At 38.1% G+C, this 24,806-nt stretch overlaps 1 protein-coding gene across 6 annotated transcripts in view; it reads right to left on the bottom strand.

Moving 5' to 3' along the window:
* Positions 1-23,915, bottom strand: part of LOC107654139 (A-kinase anchor protein 13-like) — a 102,107-nt gene extending 78,192 nt beyond the window's left edge. For all 6 annotated transcript variants that reach the window (XM_016441075.1, XM_016441077.1, XM_016441079.1 and 3 more), the window contains exons 1-2: positions 23,568-23,915; positions 434-477 (exon numbers count right to left, since the gene is read on the bottom strand). In XM_016441075.1, the coding sequence (XP_016296561.1) occupies positions 434-466 (33 nt within the window). In that variant the 5' untranslated portion in view covers positions 467-477; positions 23,568-23,915. The remainder of the gene's footprint in view (positions 1-433; positions 478-23,567) is intronic.
* Positions 23,916-24,806: the final 891 nt, after the last annotated feature.

Genomic DNA, 24,806 nt, shown 5'->3' with positions numbered 1-24,806 from the left:
GGATTTGAGACTTTAGTCTTTGCAACTTTACAGATCTTCTTTATGCACCAAGAGCTTGTAACACTTCAAAGAGAAAGGAAAAATTGAAATCACATCATATGACCCATTTAAGCAAGTCTAATTAAAAGGGTCAGCACCAAACAAAATAAAAACATAATTACCCAGCACCCTTCCCCCTGACCGAAGACTAGAACACGCTGATTCAGCCTAACATGAAGAATTTGAGCAGGCCTTGGCGCAAGATTTCATTAGAAGTTTCCATCAACTAGGGATAGGTCAGGATGGTCAACTAGTTGCCCAAAAACCAAGGTTGACTACTTCACATACAGTACATCTTTTTAGAAGTAATTTATTAAAGACACAACCTCTCAAAGATGCTTAGCATGCTAACTGAATGAAACAAATAAACATAAAAAAATTACGCAATACTTACATATAATGGGGCTTGCTGTGGATTCAGTTTCATGGCACTGGCCACTGCGGAAAAGAAAAAGTGAGAGAGTTAGAAACATGACATTTCTGAAAATCCAGAATGTTCAGTTACAGCTCACTCTTATTTGTATTTTTTTTTTTTTCATTTCACTGATCATGTACAAGTACAAACTAGCCTCTGAGCAACAGGCCGCACGACGCAAATCAGCTGGGGCTTTTAACAGACAAAACTGTGACCCTAATAACTATTAGTAGCACATTAGCTTGCCTACATTCATAATGGTCACCCCTTCCGGGTCCTTCCATTAAAAACCTTCAGTAAAAAATTTAACCGCAGCTAATAAATAACAGGAAATTCATTATTTGCATCTGTTTTCAGGACTCAACAATAGAGATAGCCTGAGGTGTTCACTGATCACGTACATGTGTCTTTAATGCCTAGCAAATTAAAATAATCCGATTTTTGTGGTATACTGCACGATGTTGTGGAATTGTGAGGATTTATATGTTGCAATGGTTTTGTTATTTAGCTGAATAACAGATGAGAATTTACTGCAATTGCAAGAAAGACCAATGATTAGAAGTATCGGTTAGAATGGGTTGAACATGATAACAGGATGTTATCATTTTCAATAAAGAAAATCAGAGAGGAGTTTCTTTCTCACTCCATCCATTTTCCTCCACACAAACATACTCTAGTAGAAACAGAGGCCACACAGAGGCCCAGAGAATATGCCACTTGGTGGAATCTTGCACATTTCCCACCTGCAAGCTGCAAGAGGGTGTAACGCTTCACCCAGGCATGAGAGGCAAAACCACAGCTCTTAACCCACAACACACTGCAAACCCAACCACTACCACAGAGATTCAGACAACACCCAAATCTCAGCTGATTCAAGAAAAAAAACATATTAGGCAACACAGTAAGACAAACCATCTCTTTTAATGCTAGGAGCAGCCCCTAATACAGAGGGTTAGGAAACAAGTGACACTGGAGTGTTAACACCACCTCCGCCTTCTGTTCACTAAGGATGATAAACCGCCCCCAGCTATTGTTCCGTTATCTGCCCCGGGTGAGGTATTAGCCTTTAGGAGGTTCTTGTGGTTATCTGAGGCCCCACTCCTAACCTGAACACACAGGAACACCACATACACACACTCGCAACACACAGACATTTACAAGCACACACTGCCTTACATGCTTATGACTAAAGTGTGTTCCTTCTAACCTTCTAAAGTTGAGCTGCAATAGATTTCAATGGAGTTTTATGCTAATATGTTGCTAAAGTAACAATGCGGTACTGTTAGTAGGCCTGTCACGATAACAACTTTTTGTTGTGCGATATATTGCCCCAGAAATAACTGCGATAAGCTATATTATTGTCATTTTTTAATGTAACAGCATAATAATGCAAGAAGGCCTACACACTTCCAAATCCCGGACCTTCTTTTCTCTGTAAATTAAGGGTGCACACTATTGCTGAAAAACACAATCACTACTCAGCAGTCAGATGTCTACAAAGACACAGATCCCTAACTAAGGCCATATCTGCAGATTAAACTTTTTTGTAGAAGCATTTTTAAATGTGAACTAGCACCTCATGACTACACTACGTTATGTACGAGAAGCTGCAAAAGACACCGACGCAAGTGGAATGTACAAAACATAGTGACATTCATTTTTAAGTAAATATAATGTGCGATATATTGCGTCACCAAAAATTATTGAGGTCATGGACATATATTGCGCGATAAGTCGATACATTGATTATTGCGACAGGCCTAACTGTTAGCATAACAATTCCTGTCATACAAAGTAAAATTGTCAATTTTACACAAAACTTTTTAGTATTAAATGAAATTAATATTTCATTTTTCTGTTTAAGCCACCATCTTATATTCAATTTTGCATTGAGCTGAGCTCATCACAATGCATTCTGAGACTACATTTTTTGTGAAGGATACATGCAATGCTATCTAAAACAGAAATAAAATGACATATCCTAGCACAATTAAAGTTGCCTACCTTGTTGAACAACCTTCATGTCGGAAATGTGGCTATGATGCCTTAAAATATGATATCTGTAAGCTCACTAGGTTTTGGAACAGAGCACAGAATTTCAGTTCTCTTTAAAAAGCAGAAATCTGACTGAAACCCACTAACAGAATAAGAGTACTGTTTTTGAGGAAGCTTTAAAGATTACAACATAACAGCATATTTATGCATCTTTAATTGTTGAGGCAATCTCAGAATGGACTTCAATATCCAACATGGCGGACAAGTTGAATAAGCATATCTAACTTAGAATTGCGAAGTACCAAAAACAGTTCCATCAAACTTAAATTATTGCTCAATATTTCTTTTAAATATAGTTCATATTATTTAGGTATTAGCTTAGCAACATGCTAACTTCAGTATTGATTGAAATGCCACTCGATATTTGCATAGTCTCTGTTTTAGTGCTCGGATGAGAGTCATTAGCTTAGCAACTCAGTCTGGAATCAACTGAGCATTAGTCAAATGTCTTCTGCACTTTATGAGAAGACCATGCAAGTGCTACACACAAGTGAATGTTAACTCAGTCAGTATGCAGTATGCAGACAGTAGACAGTGAGGTGGCTTACTAGGTTTTGGAAGATAGCTTAGGTGTTATAAACTGGACAACTGACTAATCTCTTCTATTCTGCTAATACGATGCCAGGCTACTTTACTTGAACCCCTCTAGGGCTCCTGTGCCGGCGGAGTTCCCAGAATACCTTTCCCCTCCCTATTCTGCAGGAAGAGATCAGACATCCCACCTGCTGCTTTTTCCACTCATGCTGATTCACCAAGTACCCCTGCCCCAAATCCAACACCAACCATTTAGCCAGCTGATCCACTTCCAAATCTCAACTAATCAGCTAGATCTACGGTGGAGAGAGAGAGAGGTGATGACCCATCCTAAGCCAGACGGCACTGTGGATGCTAAGAACCTGGCTAAGCGTCAACCAGACAGATCAGAGAACATGGCAGTCATGGAGGGGGCATGCTGTTACAAAGATTGACATGAAGTGGTCGGGCATGCATAAAACCGGAACTTAGCTTTCATATGAGGCCTCCAGCACACTGCAGAGTCAGCAAGCCAGTGGTTACCCTCAACAGATTCATGTCTACAGGCTAGAGAGAGGGCTGTAGTTTGTGTGCCTTTCCCTGCATTCTGGCACCCCTGAAACTCAAGCACCAAGGGCTTTTTTGAGAACCCATAAACCCCTACAAAAGCCCCACTATCCTACACATGCGAGACAGGCGGTAACAGACAGGAAGTAGGAATCTAAAACAAGGACAACATATTGACAGCAAGTCAGGGGTGGGCGGCAGGGTGGGGACAGGGCTGGACATTATGAGAGGGGTCACAGCCTCTTACTTCAGGCCAGTTCTCTTGTTCTTTTAGCTGAATAAAAGGGCTACTGTTGAAGCTCAACAGGATGGGGTACAGGGATAATCAGCTGGTCCTAATTATAACCACTGATTTCATCCTCTTGAGCTAAGCCCACTCACTATATCTAACACAATAGATGCACACAAGACTAAACACACAAGATGCACACAAGACTAAACGCTACACTTAAAAAAAAATATGTAAAAAGGTGGTCTCAGATATTCATTTCCCTTACACCAAAACTATCAAAACGATATAGAAAATAGGGAGTAATTTACAAGTAGACACCAAAACCAACATAATATATTTCTTTGGTACCACAAAGTGCAAACTGTTGAAGCATTACTAAAGCGATATTTTTGCCAAATCTGATCTATGAGAAAAGTTGTACCTTAATCCAAGGTAAGATGCCACATACTATTGATCACCAAAGTAGATAAGAGACAGAAAACCATAAAGGGATAGTTCACTCAAAAATTCTGTCATTAATTACTCACCCTCTTGTCGTTCCAAACCCGTAAGACCTTCGTTGATCTTCAGAACACAAATTAAGATGTTTTTGATCAAATCTGAGAGCTCTCAGACCCTGCATATACAGCAACGCAACTGTAATGTTCCCAGGTCCAGAAACGTAGTAAGGACATCGGTAAAACAGTCCATGTGACATCAGTGGCTCAACTTCAGTTTTGTGAAGCTACGGGAATACTTTTTGAGCGCAAAGATACAAATTTTTTCAACAATTCTTATCCCCCGAGTTACGTCTTCAGCCATTTTAGAGAGTATCACAACACATACGCACGCTTTCCCCTAAGTGTAAACAAAACTGATTACACAGATTACGTTCATGCGCGCGCTTTCTCCCCCAAACATAAACAACGCTGATTACGTTGATTATGCTCTTGGGTACTCTTCAAAATGGCGGAAGGCGTAACTCGGGGGAGAAGACCGGTGAAATAAATTGTTATTTTTGTTTTCTTTGCGTTCAAAAAGTATTGTCGTAGCTTCTCAAAACTGAAGATGAGCCACTGATGTCACATGGACTGTTTTACCAATGTCCTCACTACATTTCTGGACCTGGGAATATTACAGTTGCGTTGCTGTCTATGCAGGGCCTGAGAGCTCTCACATTTCATCAAAAATATCTTAATTTGTGTTCCGAAGATGAATGAAGGTCTTACAGGTTTGGAACGACATGAGGGTGAGTAATTAATAACAGAATTTTCATTTTGGGGTGATCTAACCCTATAAGGAGAGAGAGGAAGAATGAGACCCAGACATGACACCAGCTCAGTGCATCCAAAGCAAAGTTGAAGTCTTGATCTTGTGGTTTTGAGTCCTCTTAAGACCATGTAAACATGGCATTGGTATGGGCCTAGTTCTTGGCTTAGGACAGGAGTGTCCAAACCTGTTTAGTTTAGCTCCATTCCTAATTAAACACCTGAACTAGCTAATCAAGGTCTTCAGACTCACTAGAAACTGCCAGGCAAGAAAGTTGGAGCTGGTTGGAGTTAAAATATGCAGGATATTGGACCTCCAGGAGCAGGATTAGACACCCCTGGCTTAGGGTCTCAACAAGACCACAGTCAACTGACACTCAACCACTGTGCAAAGTTCCTCTGTGTTTCAAATAAATGTTGCAATAAAGTATTTTCTCTATTAAAATGTATTAAAATGGAAGACTGGTTATTGGACTCACAACTCTAGATCTCGGAAATTGGGTTTAGATCTGTGTTAAATTGCAATTAAATGCCCTGCAGAAATTCTTTAGGTTATGAAAACCTTACAAACATCACTAAAGGTCTTCTTAACTTGCTGCTTAGAGGGTTTGGGACTCTCAGTCTGGGTCTTGCAGGGTCTGGTCTTGATTCCCACTCTGGTCCAAAGCTTGAGTCAACAATTAGGCCATGGCCCAAACCAGAACCAGTTTGACTGTTAGGAGGAATTATGCTTGTCTTGAAATGTGTACATCTGAAGGAGGACAGTGTTTACCCTTCAAGTTATTGGGTTTCATAAGCACCTTTGATCTTAGTAACTTCAAGATCAAAGGTGCATATGAAACCAAATAACTTGAAGGTAAATGATGGAAGGTCCAGACCCAGTGCTGTGAGTCTTGTCAAGACCCAGACACATAGATCAAGACCTCTCCTACACACAATAGCTCCTAAACATCTTTGTGGTACCAGAATGGAGGTAGACATGGGCGACTATTCTTGCTCATATATCACAATTCAAAAAGCAAGCATCTTTAGTTACGCAAGCTATATTTTTGTAAACATCATAATTACATCTTGTATTTTTGGATTAGAGTGCTCCCATAAAGAGAAGAGGAACTGCAAGGAAACACTACTCAGTAAAAGCTAGCTCAAATACAGTTTAGAGTAGAAAATGTTGGTGCACAAATTATGCACATTTGAGTGGGAATGTTGATGGGGAAGCACAAGGTTCATTGGCTTAGAGACCACAGTCGTTCTAGGCTGGAATCATGGTCGGCATTTGTTTTATGAGCAGCAGTGAAAATGTGGTTTTGTCGTTTGTCGACATGGAGGAAACAACAGCATTCCCAAACAAAGGGTCATCAAGTTCAAACCAAGAGAGGGGGCAATGTTCCGAGTCACTGCTTTGCTGCAGCAAAGCAAAGTCACAGTGGGAGATGAGATCACGTCCATGTGATTATATGTAAAAAGGCCTGATAAAATAAACCAAAGTCAACAATCACATGTTGAATATGAATAATGGCAGCACCACACGCATGAAGACCACAAACACAACTAAAATAAAGCATATGAAAAAACTGTGCCAAGACAACATATCTCCTCTTTTTAACAAATGCACTCTTGGCACATTAACAAGACAATGAAAAACTGTACAGCTAGTGCATTGCTACACACAGCAAGTGTATATCTCAGTTTGGTTCTCGGAGTCCCTCTTACACTCAAAATTTCACATCAACAAATATAAACTTGCATATCAGTTCACCTCTGGTTTGTCCTTGTATGCTCTAAGGGGCATGAGAAATTAAATTTCCTCTGTTAGGCCCCAGTAGGAGCCAAGTTGGCCTCAGCCGGCAGCCAGGGCCAGACACCTGTTTGTTTAGTCTGAGTCAACACCGCCCGGCCTCTCAGAATCCTGTGTCCCCTTCACCTAATAGCTATAGGCTTTCAAAAGTCTAAATAACACACTGTATTCAGCTGCAGAATTCAATCACTGAAAATAACAGGTTTGCACATTTGTTATGGAATGTCAAGCAAGCAGTGTTTTTTTTTTCTATCACTTCTCTATAATTCTAGAATTCTTAACTAAATATTATCCAGAGTGAGAAAATCAATACAGCTTAAATACATTCATTTCCTGAATGATTCGGTCACAAAAGACAATAAGGAAATAGCATATAGACAGCCACAACAAAAGGTTCTTCCTGGTCTATCTGTGCTATGATAAGCATAGACGTCTGGAAGCAAGTGATAGGTTTCAATAGGATTACAGGATAAGGCGATTTAGCCAGCGTCTCATTCATCACGTCTAGTTAACGTCAACGCCTAAAGTGTGAAACATAGGGCAAATATGGGTTGTTTCCATTTCTGTCGATTTTTACCTCCACAGAACCTGCAGGAGCCACTCAACTCAGTGGCTATGTTCAGAATAGCACACTACCATACCATTCCTACAGGACTTTATGGCAGGGGTATCCAATCCTGCCCCTGAAGGGCAAACTTTCTGCAGAGTTTAGCTCAAACACACCTGCCTGGAAGTTTCTAGTAATCCTGAACACCTTGATTAGCTGGTTCAGGTGCGTTTAATTATGGCTGGAGCTAAACTTTACTGGAAGGTGGCCCTCCAGGAGCAGGGACACTGTGGGCCTGTTTACACCTGGTCATTTCATGCGTTTTCGCTGATCGGATATCTATCTGATGTGTTAAAACGTTTCCATTTACACTTGGCCACATTACTTTCAGTTTCATTCGCGGCAGTTTGCGCGTTGGCTTGCTGAAGAGATGCTCAGCTACTCGTCCGCGGCAATGTGTGTTGCATTAGTGCAGTCATATCTGACTGTAATGTCATATAGCCTATAACACGCTTATTTTAACGTTTTGAGAGGAGTAAAATTTGCATATATGGTTTCAACAACCAGATGCATTTACACTTGTCCAGTTTCGCAGACCACCTCCTGAAGTGGTTTGAGCGATCGGATTTATATCCGTCTCGAATGCGTTTCGGAGGGCATTTACACCTGGTCTTTTCACAATCGTATCGCTATCCGATCAGAAAAAACGCATGAAGTGACCAGGGGCCTGTTTACACCTGGTAATTTCATGCGTTTTCGCTGCTTAGCAAAGAAAGACAGAGGGCCTGTTTACACCTGGTCATTTCATGCGTTTCCGCTGATCGGATATCTATCTGATTTGTTAAAACGTTTCCATTTACACTTGGCCACATACATGTGCCGTTGCAAAACAGATATAAATCCGATCTTCAATTCCCGCTCTATATTTAATTTTAATGGAGTTCACGTCAACGAAATCAAAAAATAAGTGCTGCATTTTATTAATTATCAGATCATTTCAAGATCAAAGACCGCAATAGAAGAGCGCACGGCATCAGCACTGGAAAGATAAGTTTGTCTTACTACTTTGAGCGATCGGATTTAAATCCGTCTCGAATGCGTTTCGGAGGGCATTTACACCTGGTCTTTTCACGATCAGATAGCTATCTGATCAGAAAAAAACGCATGAAGTGACCAGGTGTAAACAGGCCCTGTAAGTACGACAAGTATGCTGCATGTGCACAGTACTGGTTTTGGTCATTTTCATGTAAGAAAACACTCAATACGTTTGCACATTTTGAAAAATAAAATCACAAATTTACAAGGAAGTGTGCTATTGAATAAAATGTTAACTGCATAAAGCATAATGCATACAGTTTAAATGGCATTTTAAAAAAGTAGTGGCCTGTATTCAATATATAATACTCGGTATGCAGTAAGCCAGCACTTAATTCTGAACATAGCCAAGGGTTTTCATTTGAATGGCTACAACAGGCACAGAGAACTAGGAGTTTAAATGTGCATGCCAGAGTCATGCTGGAGGAATGCATGAACAATCCGCACACCAGGGCCTTGCGTTAATTTGCGGGAGCTTGGCGAAATGGCAGGGGCGTCACTCTCAAGGCCTGTGGAAGATGCCAGAGTAGTACCGCATTTGTGTTGAAGAGTTGAGAGGGCCCTCTTGCCCCTGTGACATGAACAGGATGTAGCATGTGTTGCTCTCCCTGTGGAACATCCCCTTGGGAAATTTGGATAGGCTTTGTAGTGCAAACAAGTCAAGCTTTTCTCCATACAGAGAGAAAGACACAACCCACAGAAAATAACATGAACTAACCATCTGACTTGCGTATTGAAAGAAATATGGTTTATGTAACCTTTACCTTTTCCAATAAGAGCTTCGCTCCAGAGGCATCATGAAAAAAAAAATAATGTTTTATAATAAAAAGGCTCATGAAACTCATGCGTTGCCATAGTAAAGCCTTGTATCAACCATTACAAATACTTATGGTGGTGAAGCTAAAGTAACTCTAACCCCTATTTAAGAGGATATTTAGTCTTTGCAGAACACACCGCAACATAGAGCACACATAGTGCCAAGAGAGTGACTACTTCAGGGTTTGATGTCGCTGTTTACCAAGCTCATGGTGGACAGTATTATCAAACAAGCACAAAAATAAGGCTTTAAGTAGATGGATTTACAGTACTATAAACCAGACATGACTTCTAAAAATACAGAAATGCCTTGTTGCTATTTCAAGCAAGAAACAAGAAGAAAAAAATAGCACTGTTTTTTTTAGGATATTTATTAGTAACTATCAACAAATGAAAACATGTTAATGTTCCGAGCTCTGCACTTACATTTTTCAGTAAAAAGTAATAGAAAGTGTGGGCGCAAAATTACAAAATTAAACATTATAAACTAAAATTACAAACATTACAAAACTAAAATGTGTTTAAATTGAATAGGGAGTTACTAGCTCTGATTATTTTGATAGACTAAAAAACATGCTACTTTATGTAATGAACCTTTAGATGAATATTATGTAATATATTATATAACAATTTTATAATTCACATTATAAAATCGCACATCCCACAGCAGACAGTTGTCGTACAGCCGAAGTCTCCATACCAACGAACAAACAAAACCAGCTCAGGCATATCAGTGAGAGTGAGACTGGCCGCAAACTAACACCACACTTGTGTGTAACTAGAGAATGAGACGTTCCCAAGAATTAGCGAAACACTGGCCAGTCCAAAGGGAAAATATTATGGTTTCCAGCAAAGATTTCCAACAAACACAACTGCTGACAACGATAGATAAGAGCAGAATGAATACAAAATAAAAGCTTTTGAAAATGACAACATATTTAAGATTCTGTCAGAGGTTATGCAAGGCCTCTCAGGTTTAGTTAAAACAAAAGATCACTGGCTTTGGCGTGTGTGGACAAAATCGGGGAGGAGAATTTTCATGGAGTTTGAAGTTTAACTGGTGGATTGTTTTACGGCCCCCCTGCACAGGTCAGTGCAAGAGCGGCTGGCCTCCCACTAAGCACACCAAAGAGACGAGATGGAAATCAGGCTGTCAAAATGGTGAACTGACAACTGGAGGACTGTGGTCGTGTTGAGATGGTAAACCTTTTTTCTACAAAACTAGAGCGATTTGCATTTGTTACTACAAAAAGTTTACTGCAGGACTCTATATTTTGGAAAAATTTACGTCCTGTGGTGCAACTTGACTTCATCTAAAACTATTTTAAATAACATTTTGCCCTTTTTTTATTATTATTATGCACACTCTCATATTTATATTTATTTGCCACATTGCTGAACTAATGCAAAAAAGGGAATAAATTGGCTCTTTAATATAAAGTTAACCAATTAATGGTATTTAGTAGGGCTGCACGATAAATCGCATGCAATATTTAATGCTCATCTTGTCAGTAAAGCCGGTTCTGTAATCAGCGGTATATCTCCATCACGTGCGGGCTTTCACATGGAGCAGCATTTACTACAAAGAGACGTTGTTCACTGACAAGCTGCGCAAAACCACGATCATATTGCATTTGTGACACTTGTGACAATTTAGACTGCAAAACTACTTTAAATGAATAATGGCATAAGTAATAATAAAAATATTCATAAAACATATAAACATGTATCAGTTATTGGCTATAACTTAAAATAAACATTTTTTAACATTAAATATAATCTGTTTTGTATCAATTGTGAAAAGCAAGACATCTAGACACAACAATGGACTGCCAAAGACTCCATTGCCAACTAAATATGGAAAAAAGAGCAAAGTCTGGCTAAATTGTCAGATCCAAGTCAGATTTTTGTGGTACAAATATGAAAACATCAAAAACCTGTCAAACACTAGTGAGCAAGCAACAAGTAGCCTATCCTGCAAATAAATCGCATGCGATATTTAATGCGCATCTTGTCAGAAAGCCGGTTCTGTAATCAGCGGTAAATCTCCACCTGCGTGCTTTCACATTGAGCAGCATTAACTACACAGAGCCGTTGTTCACTGACGAGCTGCGCAAAAAATCGCGCGAATATGAACGTGGTTTTGCACAGCTCGTCAGTGAACAACGGCTCTGTGTAGTTAATGCTGCTCAATGTGAAAGCACGCACGTGATGGAGATTTACCGCTGATTAAAGAACCGGCTTCACTGATAGGATGCGCGTTAAATATCGCATGCGATTTATCGTGCAGCCCTAATATCCAAATAAAAAAAAAATGCAGCACATTCAATCAGTTGCTCAAAGAAGAAGCAGTCAAACATCCTAAGAAAGCTATTAGTATAACTCAAATGATGGTCCCTCCTGCAGTTGAACTTTTCCATTCCCTGTAGAGGTTACAGACTCAGTGACTGTTTAACCATCATCCATCTTTGAACAGTGAAAGCCAAAGCTCAGACTAAGGGCATGCTTCCACCTCTCCAAGGGCAGCTCTCATTAGCTTGAAATATAGCGGGCCTGACAAACTCTTTCTATCTGAACACATTCAACCATCACTGCTAGCAACTGGCTTTTGACATCCTCCATTCCAGCACGAGATTTCACTTAGCAGCCGCCGCCACTGTGGCAAATAGGAAAACTTTAAAAAGAATACGTTTACCATGGATTCACATCACTTATGAGACAGAAAATGTCAGTTCCATCCGTATCGCTATAACTTTTGTGAACTTCAATGATTATGAGGAAGTAAACAACCAAGAAAATTCAGTCATCACAGTGAGCTGAAACCGAAAGGTGGGACCTTTGTATTACGAGAAAGGGCTTTTGTGTAGCAACTATCAGCCAATTAAAAGCCAACAATGCTTTTTACCAAGTCCACGAGGTGAGCGTTTAGAGATGGGGCTTAGTACGCCATTGTTAGTAAACAGGCCCTGTCTGAACGCACAATAACGCCACACCAGCACCACCCACAACTCACAGGGTCAATGAACTTCACAAATACGTAAGCCTCGACATGCAAAAACAGAATTCGCACTGAACTTACAGTTAATTTTATTATCATCACTCATAAAGATTGTACCATAATGCAATTGACTTAATAGCAGACTGACTAAAACACTGAGTTGCGTGAGTTTAAAAAGTTTCCGCAACTCTTCATGGCACATGCCCAGTGAAGGTCCATGCTGCATGTTTGTATGCAATCTGGCAACTTTTAAGGAGAGAGCTGCAAACAATTAAATCGAACTACCGCAGCATGTCTGGTGTGCGTGGCTTTTAAAGAGAGCATTCCACTGCTTCCTGCTAGTTTCTCACTGGTGTCGACAATAAGACAAGAATGTTCCCTTGATAGAAGGGTGCACTGTCAAGATCCTGAGGGAAGGCAAATGTGACATCTGCTGAAATAGCATGAAGACATCTTAAAGGAATAGAATGAATGTGGAGTGGACTAAAGCTTTCAAGTAGGGATGTTCATTTCGGTTATTTTTCCTAACCGACGCTCGTTAACCGATTATTAACCGTTAACTGACAAGATTATTTTAAATTAGAATTGAATTAAATTAGAAAGGATAAGTGTCTGTGACCCATTAAGAATACTAACATTTGTTTCCCGGGGATTAATTTTACATGCGCAAAAAGCAGCAAACAACAGAACATGAGGATTCACATGGCCATCATATCACGCACCTGCAGTGCTTCTGCGAGCGGAGAAAAACATAATAAAGCTAGGCTATATATATATATATAACGAATAAATAGGCCTATTCGAGAAATATATTTTTACTTAAATAATAAATTAAGAAAATGAAAGAAAAACTGTGCAACAAGTAGCCTAGTATGCAGAGTTTCGGTTCATTTTTGTGCTGCGGAAACTGTGCAACAAGTAGCCAAGTATGCAGAGTTTCGGTTCATTTTTTTGCTGCGCGAAAGGAAACCAGACAGCAGAAAGCAGCATCCTATTTTTCTTTAGGCTTATTTTACAAAAGCACAAATATTTTTTTTTTATTGTGAATGTACTCAAATAAAGGCAAACCTTTAACAATTCCGATTATCTTTATGACTAAAAGGAGTAGTTGCTTCCACTGTGGTTAAAATGAACATCCCTACCTTTCAAGCTTCAAAAAAGATGCAAAAGCACAATAAGACAATCATAACAGGGGACCATCATACATTAGGCTTATATTTCAAGTCTTCTCAAGTCATACAGATATTCTGGTATGAAACAGACTGAAATTTAAGTCATCATTTTGTGATAATCTTCCCCTCCACTGAGATGTTAAATGCCGCAATCGGACTGAGCTGGAGAATCAATGTGATTTGTGAACTGATTCATTGAACAAATCAGAGTCAAACAAATAATATAATTCTCTAATAATCTTGTGAAAAACAGCTAGGGCAGATGTCAAGATTTCCGGCAAATAAAGATGTGAAATACAGCACACTAATCATCTGGATCACTTTCATGATTCATTTAATGGTGCCTTTGGCTACTTTTTAAAGCTTAAAAACTTCAGTTCACATCTACTGTATTTGCATGGAAAAGAGCAGCCAGCAGAATCTTTGGAAATTCTTCTTTTATGTTCCAAAAAAGAATAAAAGAAAGTCATACAGGTTTGTAATGACATGAGGCTGAGTAAAAAAAATTACAACTTTAATTTTTGGTGAACTATACCTTCAATGTTATAAGAAAAGTCACATAATGAGAATTTAAGATGATTTTAAAAACATGGGAAACTATCCTTTCCACTGGTGGGAATTTCAAACTTAATGGTAGGTTGAAAGAGTGGAGTGAGGGGAACTAAAATAGCCTAGCTAAGTTTGTTTATTATAATGTTTGTAAACATTTCGCGTCGGCATTAGGTCTATTTCTGAATGAAATAATAAAATGCGACTTGTTTTTTTTTTTCTCTAAAATACAATTTTTTTTTATAAGCGTAGCATATTTTAATCATGCAGAAAATCAATGATTTAATCATTGGTTTCCCATACTGCTTAACATGCATTTTGTGACCTAAAAACACTAGATTGGGTTTACACATCCAGGACAAGCTACAGGGTTCTGCATAACCAAATATTTCTCATTTTTCTAACTAATTCTTGAAGTGACTCACGTTAAAGCATCTGAATTTCAAGGTGTGATGGGTCATATGAACTTTGGTGACATCAGGGTAATATTTACACTGCAATATCAAGCTAAGTTAAGCAAAGTCCACCATGCGTCAATATTTGTCCTTTGATTATTATAGAGGCACATTTCCAAATATGCTGCATTATGTGATGTACAAGTGTACTATCTTACATATAAAGACATTTCAGTGAATCCTGTTTTCATAAAACGACCACGTGCTGCATTTCGCAAAAGCATTGTAAAATGGTTTCTACGATCTAATGTTTGAAATGCAGTCCAGATGTGTAAAACCCAGCATTCGAGGCGATGTCAAAACCAAAAAGTGACATTTGCACAATTTTGGATTGATGGAAGTGCCGTAATTCCCTCCCCCAAATTGTTGCAAAACAGAATAAGAATTTCATGAAAGTTTAAGTGTTTTCACAATAGAGCATAACCCCTTTTATAGTGTGAATACAGCCCAGAATCCTAAATTCTAATATGTGAACATCTAGAGATTAAAAACTAAAGTTTCATACATTTACAGCATGGCAGACTGATCAAAAGACATTTGAATGAATATTTTGGCTTCCCAGGAGGAAGTGGCCTGCTGCATTGTAAGTCAAGAGGACCATAAAACAAGCCTTATTAAAGGCAATTTTCAACATATTCGGCAAGATAAAGAAGATAAAATCTTCCCAGATCCAAACCCACACCCAAAGACTAAATATAGTCATATTACGGTAAGAATTCTCTGCTGAGTACATGTTGAAAATCTTGGGGAGATTAAGCCAGTGGATCAAAAAATTATTTAAAAAAAAGTTAAATCTTTTCTTCATTAAAATATATTCAAACTTTTTTACTGTCCGCAGTAAACAACATTTTTACTGATGACAATGAACAAAGAAAACCAGCAACAAATGGCCACTCAATCAACGATTGTTTCAAAGACAAAAAAGGCAATAAAAACCTGTAAAGACTGACATTTTTGTTTACAATCCCATTTCTTATCCAGAATCTGAAACTTGATGTCAGATGCTACATGAATAACCAGCTAAAAAGGCCTTCTGTTCTATTTAACAAGTTCATCATCTACAATAAACATTGTTACTTGATGATGAAAAAAGAAAAGGCGTGGATTTGCGTATCACCATCGCGATAACCATAAATGTTCCCAATAGGCACTGCCTTTCAAATTTGTGATAATCTCTCCAGTCACCATAACTGACTGTACAAATGAGCCAGAAAGTAGCGGGAACGGCAGCAACAGCCTGCAAAGTGCTCGAGTCCTCACAGGAAACCGGCCAGACGAACATCACCATTAAAACTGCAGATGTGTGCTCTTACAAAGAGGTGTATGATTGCATGAAGAACACTAGGCCCTGCCTGCACAAGAGGTTACCGACGGTCATATCCAGCCGCACAGGGACCATAAAACAAGCCTTATTAAAGGCAATTTTCAACATATTCGGCAAGATAAAGAAGATAAAATCTTCCCAGATCCAAACCCACACCCAAAGACTAAATATAGTCATATTACGGTAAGAATTCTCTGCTGAGTACATGTTGAAAATCTTGGGGAGATTAAGCCAGTGGATCAAAAAATTATTTAAAAAAAAGTTAAATCTTTTCTTCATTAAAATATATTCAAACTTTTTTACTGTCCGCAGTAAACGACATTTTTACTGATGACAATGAACAAAGAAAACCAGCAACAAATGGCCACTCAATCAACGATTGTTTCAAAGACAAAAAAGGCAATAAAAACCTGTAAAGACTGACATTTTTGTTTACAATCCCATTTCTTATCCAGAATCTGAAACTTGATGTCAGATGCTACATGAATAACCAGCTAAAAAGGCCTTCTGTTCTATTTAACAAGTTCATCATCTACAATAAACATTGTTACTTGATGATGAAAAAAGAAAAGGCGTGGATTTGCGTATCACCATCGCGATAACCATAAATGTTCCCAATAGGCACTGCCTTTCAAATTTGTGATAATCTCTCCAGTCACCATAACTGACTGTACAAATGAGCCAGAAAGTAGCGGGAACGGCAGCAACAGCCTGCAAACTGCTCGAGTCCTCACAGGAAACCGGCCAGACGAACATCACCATTAAAACTGCAGATGTGTTCTCTTACAAAGAGGTGTATGATTGCATGAAGAACACTAGGCCCTGCCTGCACAAGAGGTTACCAACGGTCATATCCAGCCGCACAGCTGATGACCCAGATTCAATGTAGACACCTAAGGCCTATTGTTCCAATGTATATAGCTGGCTGTCAACAACTAACAGAGGGAATGAAGCACAGCTGAGATATTTCTACAGCACTGGATTGGTCAATGGGAAACCCTACATTGTGCACCATTTCAAAGGGATTTGGTAGAAATTACTCTTCATAACTTTATAAAAAATGAAACCGCATTTGCAATCAATTTTAATTCCATATTGTGACACATTTCTGGGATGCTTTTGACCGTGATGCAGTTTAAGCATCCACTAAAGAGCATCTTAAACTTTTTTTTTTTTTTTCAAATTTATCGTTTACTTGGTATACGGAGTTAAATGTTGGTAAGGTTTTTGAAGGCCTGCATTACCTATAACAGTAGCCTACAATTTAGATTCTCAACTGCTAGATTGTCAATATCACATAACTACAATATCACCCAGCTCTTTATATAAAGTTGGCAGTATCAAATCTCAACTGCTTGATTGCTTGTATCACTGCTTAATGTAAAATATATTATTGGCCCACTCTGCCAAATGCCACTACAAGGCATAAAGATATTAAGATATAATAATTTTCTGGAAAGTTGCTTTGAAACAATGTATAGGCCTATTGTGAAAAGTGCTATACAAATAAATTAAACTTTTTACATTGCCTATAGCCTATTATTATTTGACTATTAGTTAACATCCAAGGTGACACTAGAGAAAAAAGTTTCAAAGTCAGAACAAGTTATTAGATTTAAGTTATTAGACAAAGACTTTTTATTTGTAATAATGTGACCTGAAGAACCATGCAAAGTAATGCAAGGACCGTGTTACGAAAGCAAATAGGCCTAAGCTAAATTTTGAGTTTAAGTTGACTCTAGCAATGTGTGTGTGTGTCTGGTGCTAGCAAGTAACCCAATTCTGCAAAATTGAACGTGCATTGACGACCTCAGGGTAGATAAAAGATAAAAGGTATGACGTCACACAGAAAGGGGAGAGTCAGGTCACTTGGCAGGTGTACAACAACAAAGAGAAGAGCCTCACTTATAAAAGCACTTACATGCAGTCTTGAAACACTGTGCTTCCTGCACATGCCAGGCATCCTCAGATTTACACTAATGAGGCACTTTCAATCTTTGGTTACAGCTGACAGACCAACTAGTTTTTCTTTGCTGAGAAATTACATAAAGCCTTTACTTTAGAACAACAACAAGTCTTTTGTTTAGATTCTTTCAGGCACGGTGAACTGTGGCAAGGACTTTACTGGAAACGTCACTTCACAAGTGTCTTTCTAAAGCTAAATTTTTATCTTGTTACATTTGTGGAGTCAAACACCAAATATTTTGTTTAATACACATAAAAAGCGTTGCACAGCAACATTTGGGGGCCAAAAGGAGGCAAAACTCTCTGTGTGGTTTTCCACAGCACTGCAAGAGAATGTAGACAAAACACTTTCTAAAATGTGTTTCTTGCCATAAACAAACTACTAGAACATACTTCAATCAAGTATTGGCTAAAACCAATCAATCAAACTGACGATGTTCTTCATTGTTCAAAACTGAAACAGCATGCTGTACATGCGATTCATCAGCAGGAACAAGCAGCTCTTCCTCTAGCAAACAAAATATCTGGCATTTCTGGGCAATCGACGGATGTTCATGCGAACAGTCTTGTTGTTTGAAACCAGTTGAGTCTAAAAGGCTGGACTTTCCTCAAGTATGTGCTGAATCAGAGAACATGGCCGCAGTTTCTGTCTGCCTGGCCGCTTTTATTAAAAAGCAGGAGGCCCGGGAGACTCATGTGATATCCGTCGCTGACAGAGACACTCAATAGAACTGGAAAAGCACTTCTAGAGTCTGCAAGTTCTCAAAAACTGAGAATTAACTGAAAGATTAGCAGGCCGACTATACTGGAAAAGACTGGGTTTATATTCGATTTCTATTGATTCTGCATCAGCACAATCCTTCGCATGTCTGGAAAACATTGAAACCAACAGCCTCCATTGGGAGAATTGGACTTCCTGGGATCTGTGTAACCATGGAGCTCTTTGATTACTAAAAGGTGGCGAATGGGACTCTCTTGACCTGTTTCTCCAAATACAACTCGGAGAAACTGTGTCAGAGTACAGATTATTCCCTTTATTTGCCTAGATGCAGCTTTTTGCCTTGGTCTTAAGAAGTGTTCTAGGTTCAATGCAAATTAAAAGTATCACTCTGAAAGATTGGCTATACATTTAAATACTTTATAGTGTGATTCTTTTATACTGGTTTCAAAATCTATTATGTCTAAGTTTTGTGGCTATACAGTTAATAATATATTGTGATTTAATGTTTTACTGCCTGACCCTATCCACTGCTATTGTACGTGACCTTTAAAAACCACAATTAAAAAAAAACACCTGAGGGGAAGGGTTGAAACTATTTTCTGTGGTGATCAACATCAAAATGCTATAGGCTAGATGCTGTAGATAGAGCTTAACTTACATTGAACATGTAGCTAATATTCCTTCACACAACAGTTCAAATGTTTGGGGTCAATCAGATTTTAAGTAATTGATACTTTTATTCAGCAAGGACGCATTACACAAGGGTTGGGCCGATAGACGATGATTAGGAATCGTGTTTTCCCTTATAAGGATTCACGCTTCGGGCACACCCCGTAACTCTTCCCCCACACCCCTGCCCAATGTAATAATAATAATAATAATAATAATAATAATAGGCCTAATAATATTTATGTATGTATGTCTAATTGACAAAAAAACTTTCTTATCTCTTTTATTTGGCTAAGAAATAAAATACACTGCTGGACAATAACGAATCATTTGTCTTCTATAATATTTTTGATATATTTTACTAATGACAATTTTTGGTTATGATTGTATAATCAGTATAATAGTTTATATACTACAAACACGTTTTCCATTTTTATCACAGAATAAGGCAGAACATATATTTTATAGCTTCTGTACTGTAATTAATGCTATGTCAATTACCACTGTATCATTCATATAAAAGACTTGAAAAATAGGGTTGGGCCGATAGACGATGCCATTGTCCATCGCCGATGGCTGATAGACATCACGATGTTGAGCCGGCATCGTGAACACCCCCCCCCATTCCCCCCGCATCGCAATACCATGTTCAGAAAGAAAATGATGTGTAGGCGGAACCCCTAAAGGGAATAAATACGAGATGGGAGGAAAATATATATTTCAATATTTTTCCTCACAGTTATATAATTGGGTAATTATACCTAGTGCTGGGCGGTATACCGGTTCATACCGAATACCGGTGTTTATTTTTGTTATATGAATTTTTAAAATACCGCAATACCGGTGTATGTCACTTAAACAACGTTCGGAATGCGACACTGTTTAGAAAGGGGTCCCTTTTCACTGTTGCACTGTGTTGAGGGAACAGCTGTATGTGTTACTAAGCGTGTCCGATGCCAATTTTGTAGACATCGCCCAACATCACACTGATCCAAAGTGAATAAATAAATGTTGCTTGTTTGAACTTTCTATTCATCGAAGAATCCTGAAAAACAGCACAACCATTTTCACCATAAATAATAATAATAATAAGTGGTTCTTGCACACCAAATCAGCATTTTAGTATGATTTTGGAAGGATCATGTGACACTGAAGACTGGCATAATGAAGCTGAAAATTTAGCTTTGCCATCACAGGAATAACTTATATTTTAAAATATATTCAAATAGAAAACAGTCATTTTAAATTGTAATACAATTTCACAATGTTACTGTTTTTACTGTTTATTCAAATAAACAATGCCTTGGTGAGCATAAGAGACTTCCTTCAAAACCACACACACACACACACACAAAAGTACACTAAACTTTTGAACATAGAGTACATAGCATAAGCAGCTGCAACAACATACAAGTGCAGATATTGTATGTCATTCCATAGGCCACTGCTGACTGGAAGAGCTCTCACCCGCCGATGTCATCGTCCATCGCGATGTTTCACTGTAGACATCGTCCGATGCCAATTTTGTAGACATCGCCCAACATTACACTGATCCAAAGTGAATAAATAAATGTTGCTTGTTTGAACTTTCTATTCATCAAAGAATCCTGAAAAACAGCACAACCATTTTCACCATAAATAATAATAATAAGTGGTTCTTGCACACCAAATCAGCATTTTAGTATGATTTTGGAAGGATCATGTGACACTGAAGACTGGCATAATGAAGCTGAAAATTTAGCTTTGCCATCACAGGAATAACTTATATTTTAAAATATATTCAAATAGAAAACAGTCATTTTAAATTGTAATACAATTTCACAATGTTACTGTTTATTCAAATAAACAATGCCTTGGTGAGCATAGGAGACTTCCTTCAAAACCACACACACACACACACACACACACACACACACACAAAAGTACACTATAAAATATATTCAAATAGAAAACAGTCATTTTAAATTGTAATACAATTTCACAATGTTACTGTTTTTACTGTTTATTCAAATAAACAATGCCTTGGTGAGCATAAGAGACTTCCTTCAAAACCACACACACACACACACACAAAAGTACACTAAACTTTTGAACATAGAGTACATAGCATAAGCAGCTGCAACAACATACAAGTGCAGATATTGTATGTCATTCCATAGGCCACTGCTGACTGGAAGAGCTGCTAGAGGCTCTTTAAATATTCAGTTCTTATATGCAGAATCTGAAAGAGAGTAAAAATTTACTTCAAAACAAAGCTTATATCCTGCCATGCACATAGCAGACTTTAAAAAATGAGGCAAGTTGGAAGCATGCTGCAAAACTAAGCTATTCATGCCTTTTTTGGTCATAGATGACCACCAACATAGATTAGATTATAAGTGATACTGCGGTGCAATCTTTCCTAAATGATCAATCCCCCAAGAATTCTAATCAGTCAACTCAGTACTGATCTCGACAGAAAACATCTACCATCAAGAAGCTAAAACTGCATTCTCTGTAATGAGATACAGATGAACCCTCTTGGATTTCTTCTGGCAGTGGTTTCATCTCCATAATCGCTAGCGGACACATTCATTGTTTGACAACTGCATTTCGAGAAAGGCACAGGCCCAGAATTTGGATCAACAATAAAAACTCGAACTTCCATTATTAGCCATTATTATTTCTGTATTCCGGTTTTCATGTGTGGCTCATTAAGGTGGCAAATACCATGAGAGTACTGAGGAAATTAAAAAATCTGCAAGGTTATTAGATTTTAGATCTGGCCAGCGAAAGCAAGATTTCCATAAGCAATTCCAAAAGGAGCAAAAGCGCAACATACAGAAACCTTTAAATCAGTTCTCAACTGGTGAGTCACGGACAATGCTAAATGAAAATAATAAAACAAAACTATCATGCATAGTTAGGATAGCAAATAAATAAACTTGTATTTCATGTTAATATAAAAAAAAAACTCAAATGTAAAGGATTTTTTGTGCAATAATCTATGTTAGTACTTGATGTCCAATACAAGAAGTAAAACCAATTGAGAACCACTGCTTAAATTAATAATAGATGCCAGTAACGACAGACAACCAAATACAAAACACACCATTCCCTTTTGGGAATTCCAAAGATTCTAGACACAAGAACAACAATCTAGGACTGTGGAGTCTGGGGAACACACAAAAAAAGCATATTTCTAATAACAAAATGCAAGGCACGACCTTATGTTTACTAACAGTCAACTCTGCCTTTGTCTTTGATTCTGTCATTTTTACAGGCTATGGTTTCCTTCAACACAGATACAACGAATGACATAGATAGATAGTCAAGTCACGTAATCTGATGAGATAAATTCTTAAAATTGTACCGCTTTGAAGAGGAAAGGCTCAGGTTAAATGTGAACACCTTCTATATCAGGCCACAGAATGATTAGAATAACAGCAGGGGTTCAAAGCAGGCTATTGATATAAACATTCTGCTGAAGTGAGTTCAAATCAACATCAAAGGCATGTTTGTCCAAAAGACACCTGTCACCCAATAGTGTATAACCCAAACATTTTTGTTTAACTAGTTTTTTAGTCTAATTATAAACCATCTTTCTTTCAAGATCAGAAATTAAACAAAATAAGGTAACCGATTAAAGGAAAAAGTAAACAAAACAAAAATGAAAAAAAAAGTTACCATAAATAATTGAACAATTAAACATGAAATAAAATAATTGTAATAAAAATATAAATATAAAAACATATAAATTGAACTAAGCATTGCAATTAAATTATAAATGTTCCTGCTTGAAAGCTGATCGATGTGTTTTGGAACATGATAGTTTTCTAGTTGTTCTGAAACCACCAGCTGGTCAAGCTAGTTTTTGGGACATGGTAGTTGGTAGACTAGACAATAACTGAATTTACATGCAGCACAATGATTTGAATAATAAAAAAATATTGCCTATAGTGTGACTATTGTGACGAAATGTAATATTTTGACTATTTACTGCCATAAGAAGACTATACTGACTTCTAGAAATATAAACACAGAATTCTTTATAATTTGATTTACAACAACAATTTTATATTAAATATTATTGTATACAATAATGCTTGTTAAGCATCTACACCTTTTCCCCCTTAATTATAAATAAAAGTGTTGTAAATATCACATGCTCGATCCAGTTAAAGACCAGCTCGGGTCCACTAGAAACCATCTCCCATGTTCCACACAGTTATGTGTGGATCTACCAGCAGGGGTTACTATCTAGTTGCAGTTAGGAAGTTATTACGACTCAAATAAAACATCTAAAACATAATCTGCACCCAAAGCAGAAATCCTCACACCAGGTGAGCCGGTAACATCACATTACAATGACTTCACGGCAATTCTTGTAGGAAATTCGAGGCTCTCTTACCTCGAACGCCGCAGTGCTCAAAGCGTGCTTCCGTCGTTCACTCTCATTCCCTTTAAACGCTCACAAAACACCATCCAACATTGTCTCCTTGGGACTGTTTGGCTGGTTACCGCAAACACGCGGAGCTGTCCTTCTATTCCAATGGACGTCGCGAGACAAACTACTTTGTTACAATGTTGTGCTACGGCGTTCGACTGGAGTAAAAGCGTTGTAAAATGTATCAAACAAACCGCTTGTCACAATGTTGGAACTTTTATTCTGTGCTGCGTGTTTTCACGAATGTAAAACGGTCTCAGAATGAAGAGACACAAATCACTTGTTACACTGTAGCAACTTCTATTCTTCTAGTCCGCGTGTCTCATAGGGCGGGACCAGCAGCAGTTAGTGGGAGCAGTGAGGTGTCTCTCTTACAAACCCTGAGCCTGTCTGTCGCATGCTTGACTGTTTATTCATTCAACGAGCTTGAATAAGACATTTGTTTAAACTAATTTCTCTTGAACGAGGTGTTAACGTGCATGAATACTGATATTAGGGTGTTATTCAAATTATATGACTATAGTTATGGTTTAGGCTGTAGTGTTAGGTCCATGTCATTTCAATTCTTTTATTTGTTTGATTAATGGATATTTTTAAGCGATGACTGTCTAAGAAGCCATGCTGCCAATTAGACTTTAGTCTTAGGTTTCATATTGAAACATATCCAATGCCCAATGAAAAGTTATTAAATGAATATGACTGACCTCGTGTGGACAGTATAAATATTACAACTGGGATCAATTCTAAATATATCTCTGTTCGTCCGTCCGTCTGTATTTCTGTCTTTGCTTTTTCTCTACCTATCACTGTCTGTCTGTCTGTCTATCTATCTAGCTATTTGTTCGTCCGTCAGTCCGTCCCTCTGTCTGTGTTAATATCTATTTCTGTCTATCTGTCTGTATCAGGGCCGTGCACAGACCTTTTGAGGGGCATGTGCTGAAACTGAAAAAGCCACCCCCCCCTTCATGACAAATGAAATAACACAAAATAATAGTCTCAAAAGCTTTAGATTTATTCACTATTAATAACAACCATTATATATATATATATATAGGGTTTCTTAGGTCTATAGCTCTACATGTTATACACTATTATAATTACATATGATATGGCTTTTAAAGACTGCTTAATTTCTAAATCTCAAAGGTGGAAGTCAGGACTAATAGACTTGGCCTGGAAAAAGGACATGGTATGATAGCTTGG

The sequence above is a fragment of the Sinocyclocheilus anshuiensis genome, unplaced genomic scaffold, assembly GCF_001515605.1.
Source record: "Sinocyclocheilus anshuiensis isolate Anshui unplaced genomic scaffold, SAMN03320099.WGS_v1.1 scaffold115, whole genome shotgun sequence".
In the NCBI taxonomy this organism is placed as follows: Eukaryota; Metazoa; Chordata; class Actinopteri; order Cypriniformes; family Cyprinidae; genus Sinocyclocheilus; species Sinocyclocheilus anshuiensis.
Note: the sequence above shows the minus strand (reverse complement) of the source record. Positions and strands in the feature narration are given on the sequence as shown.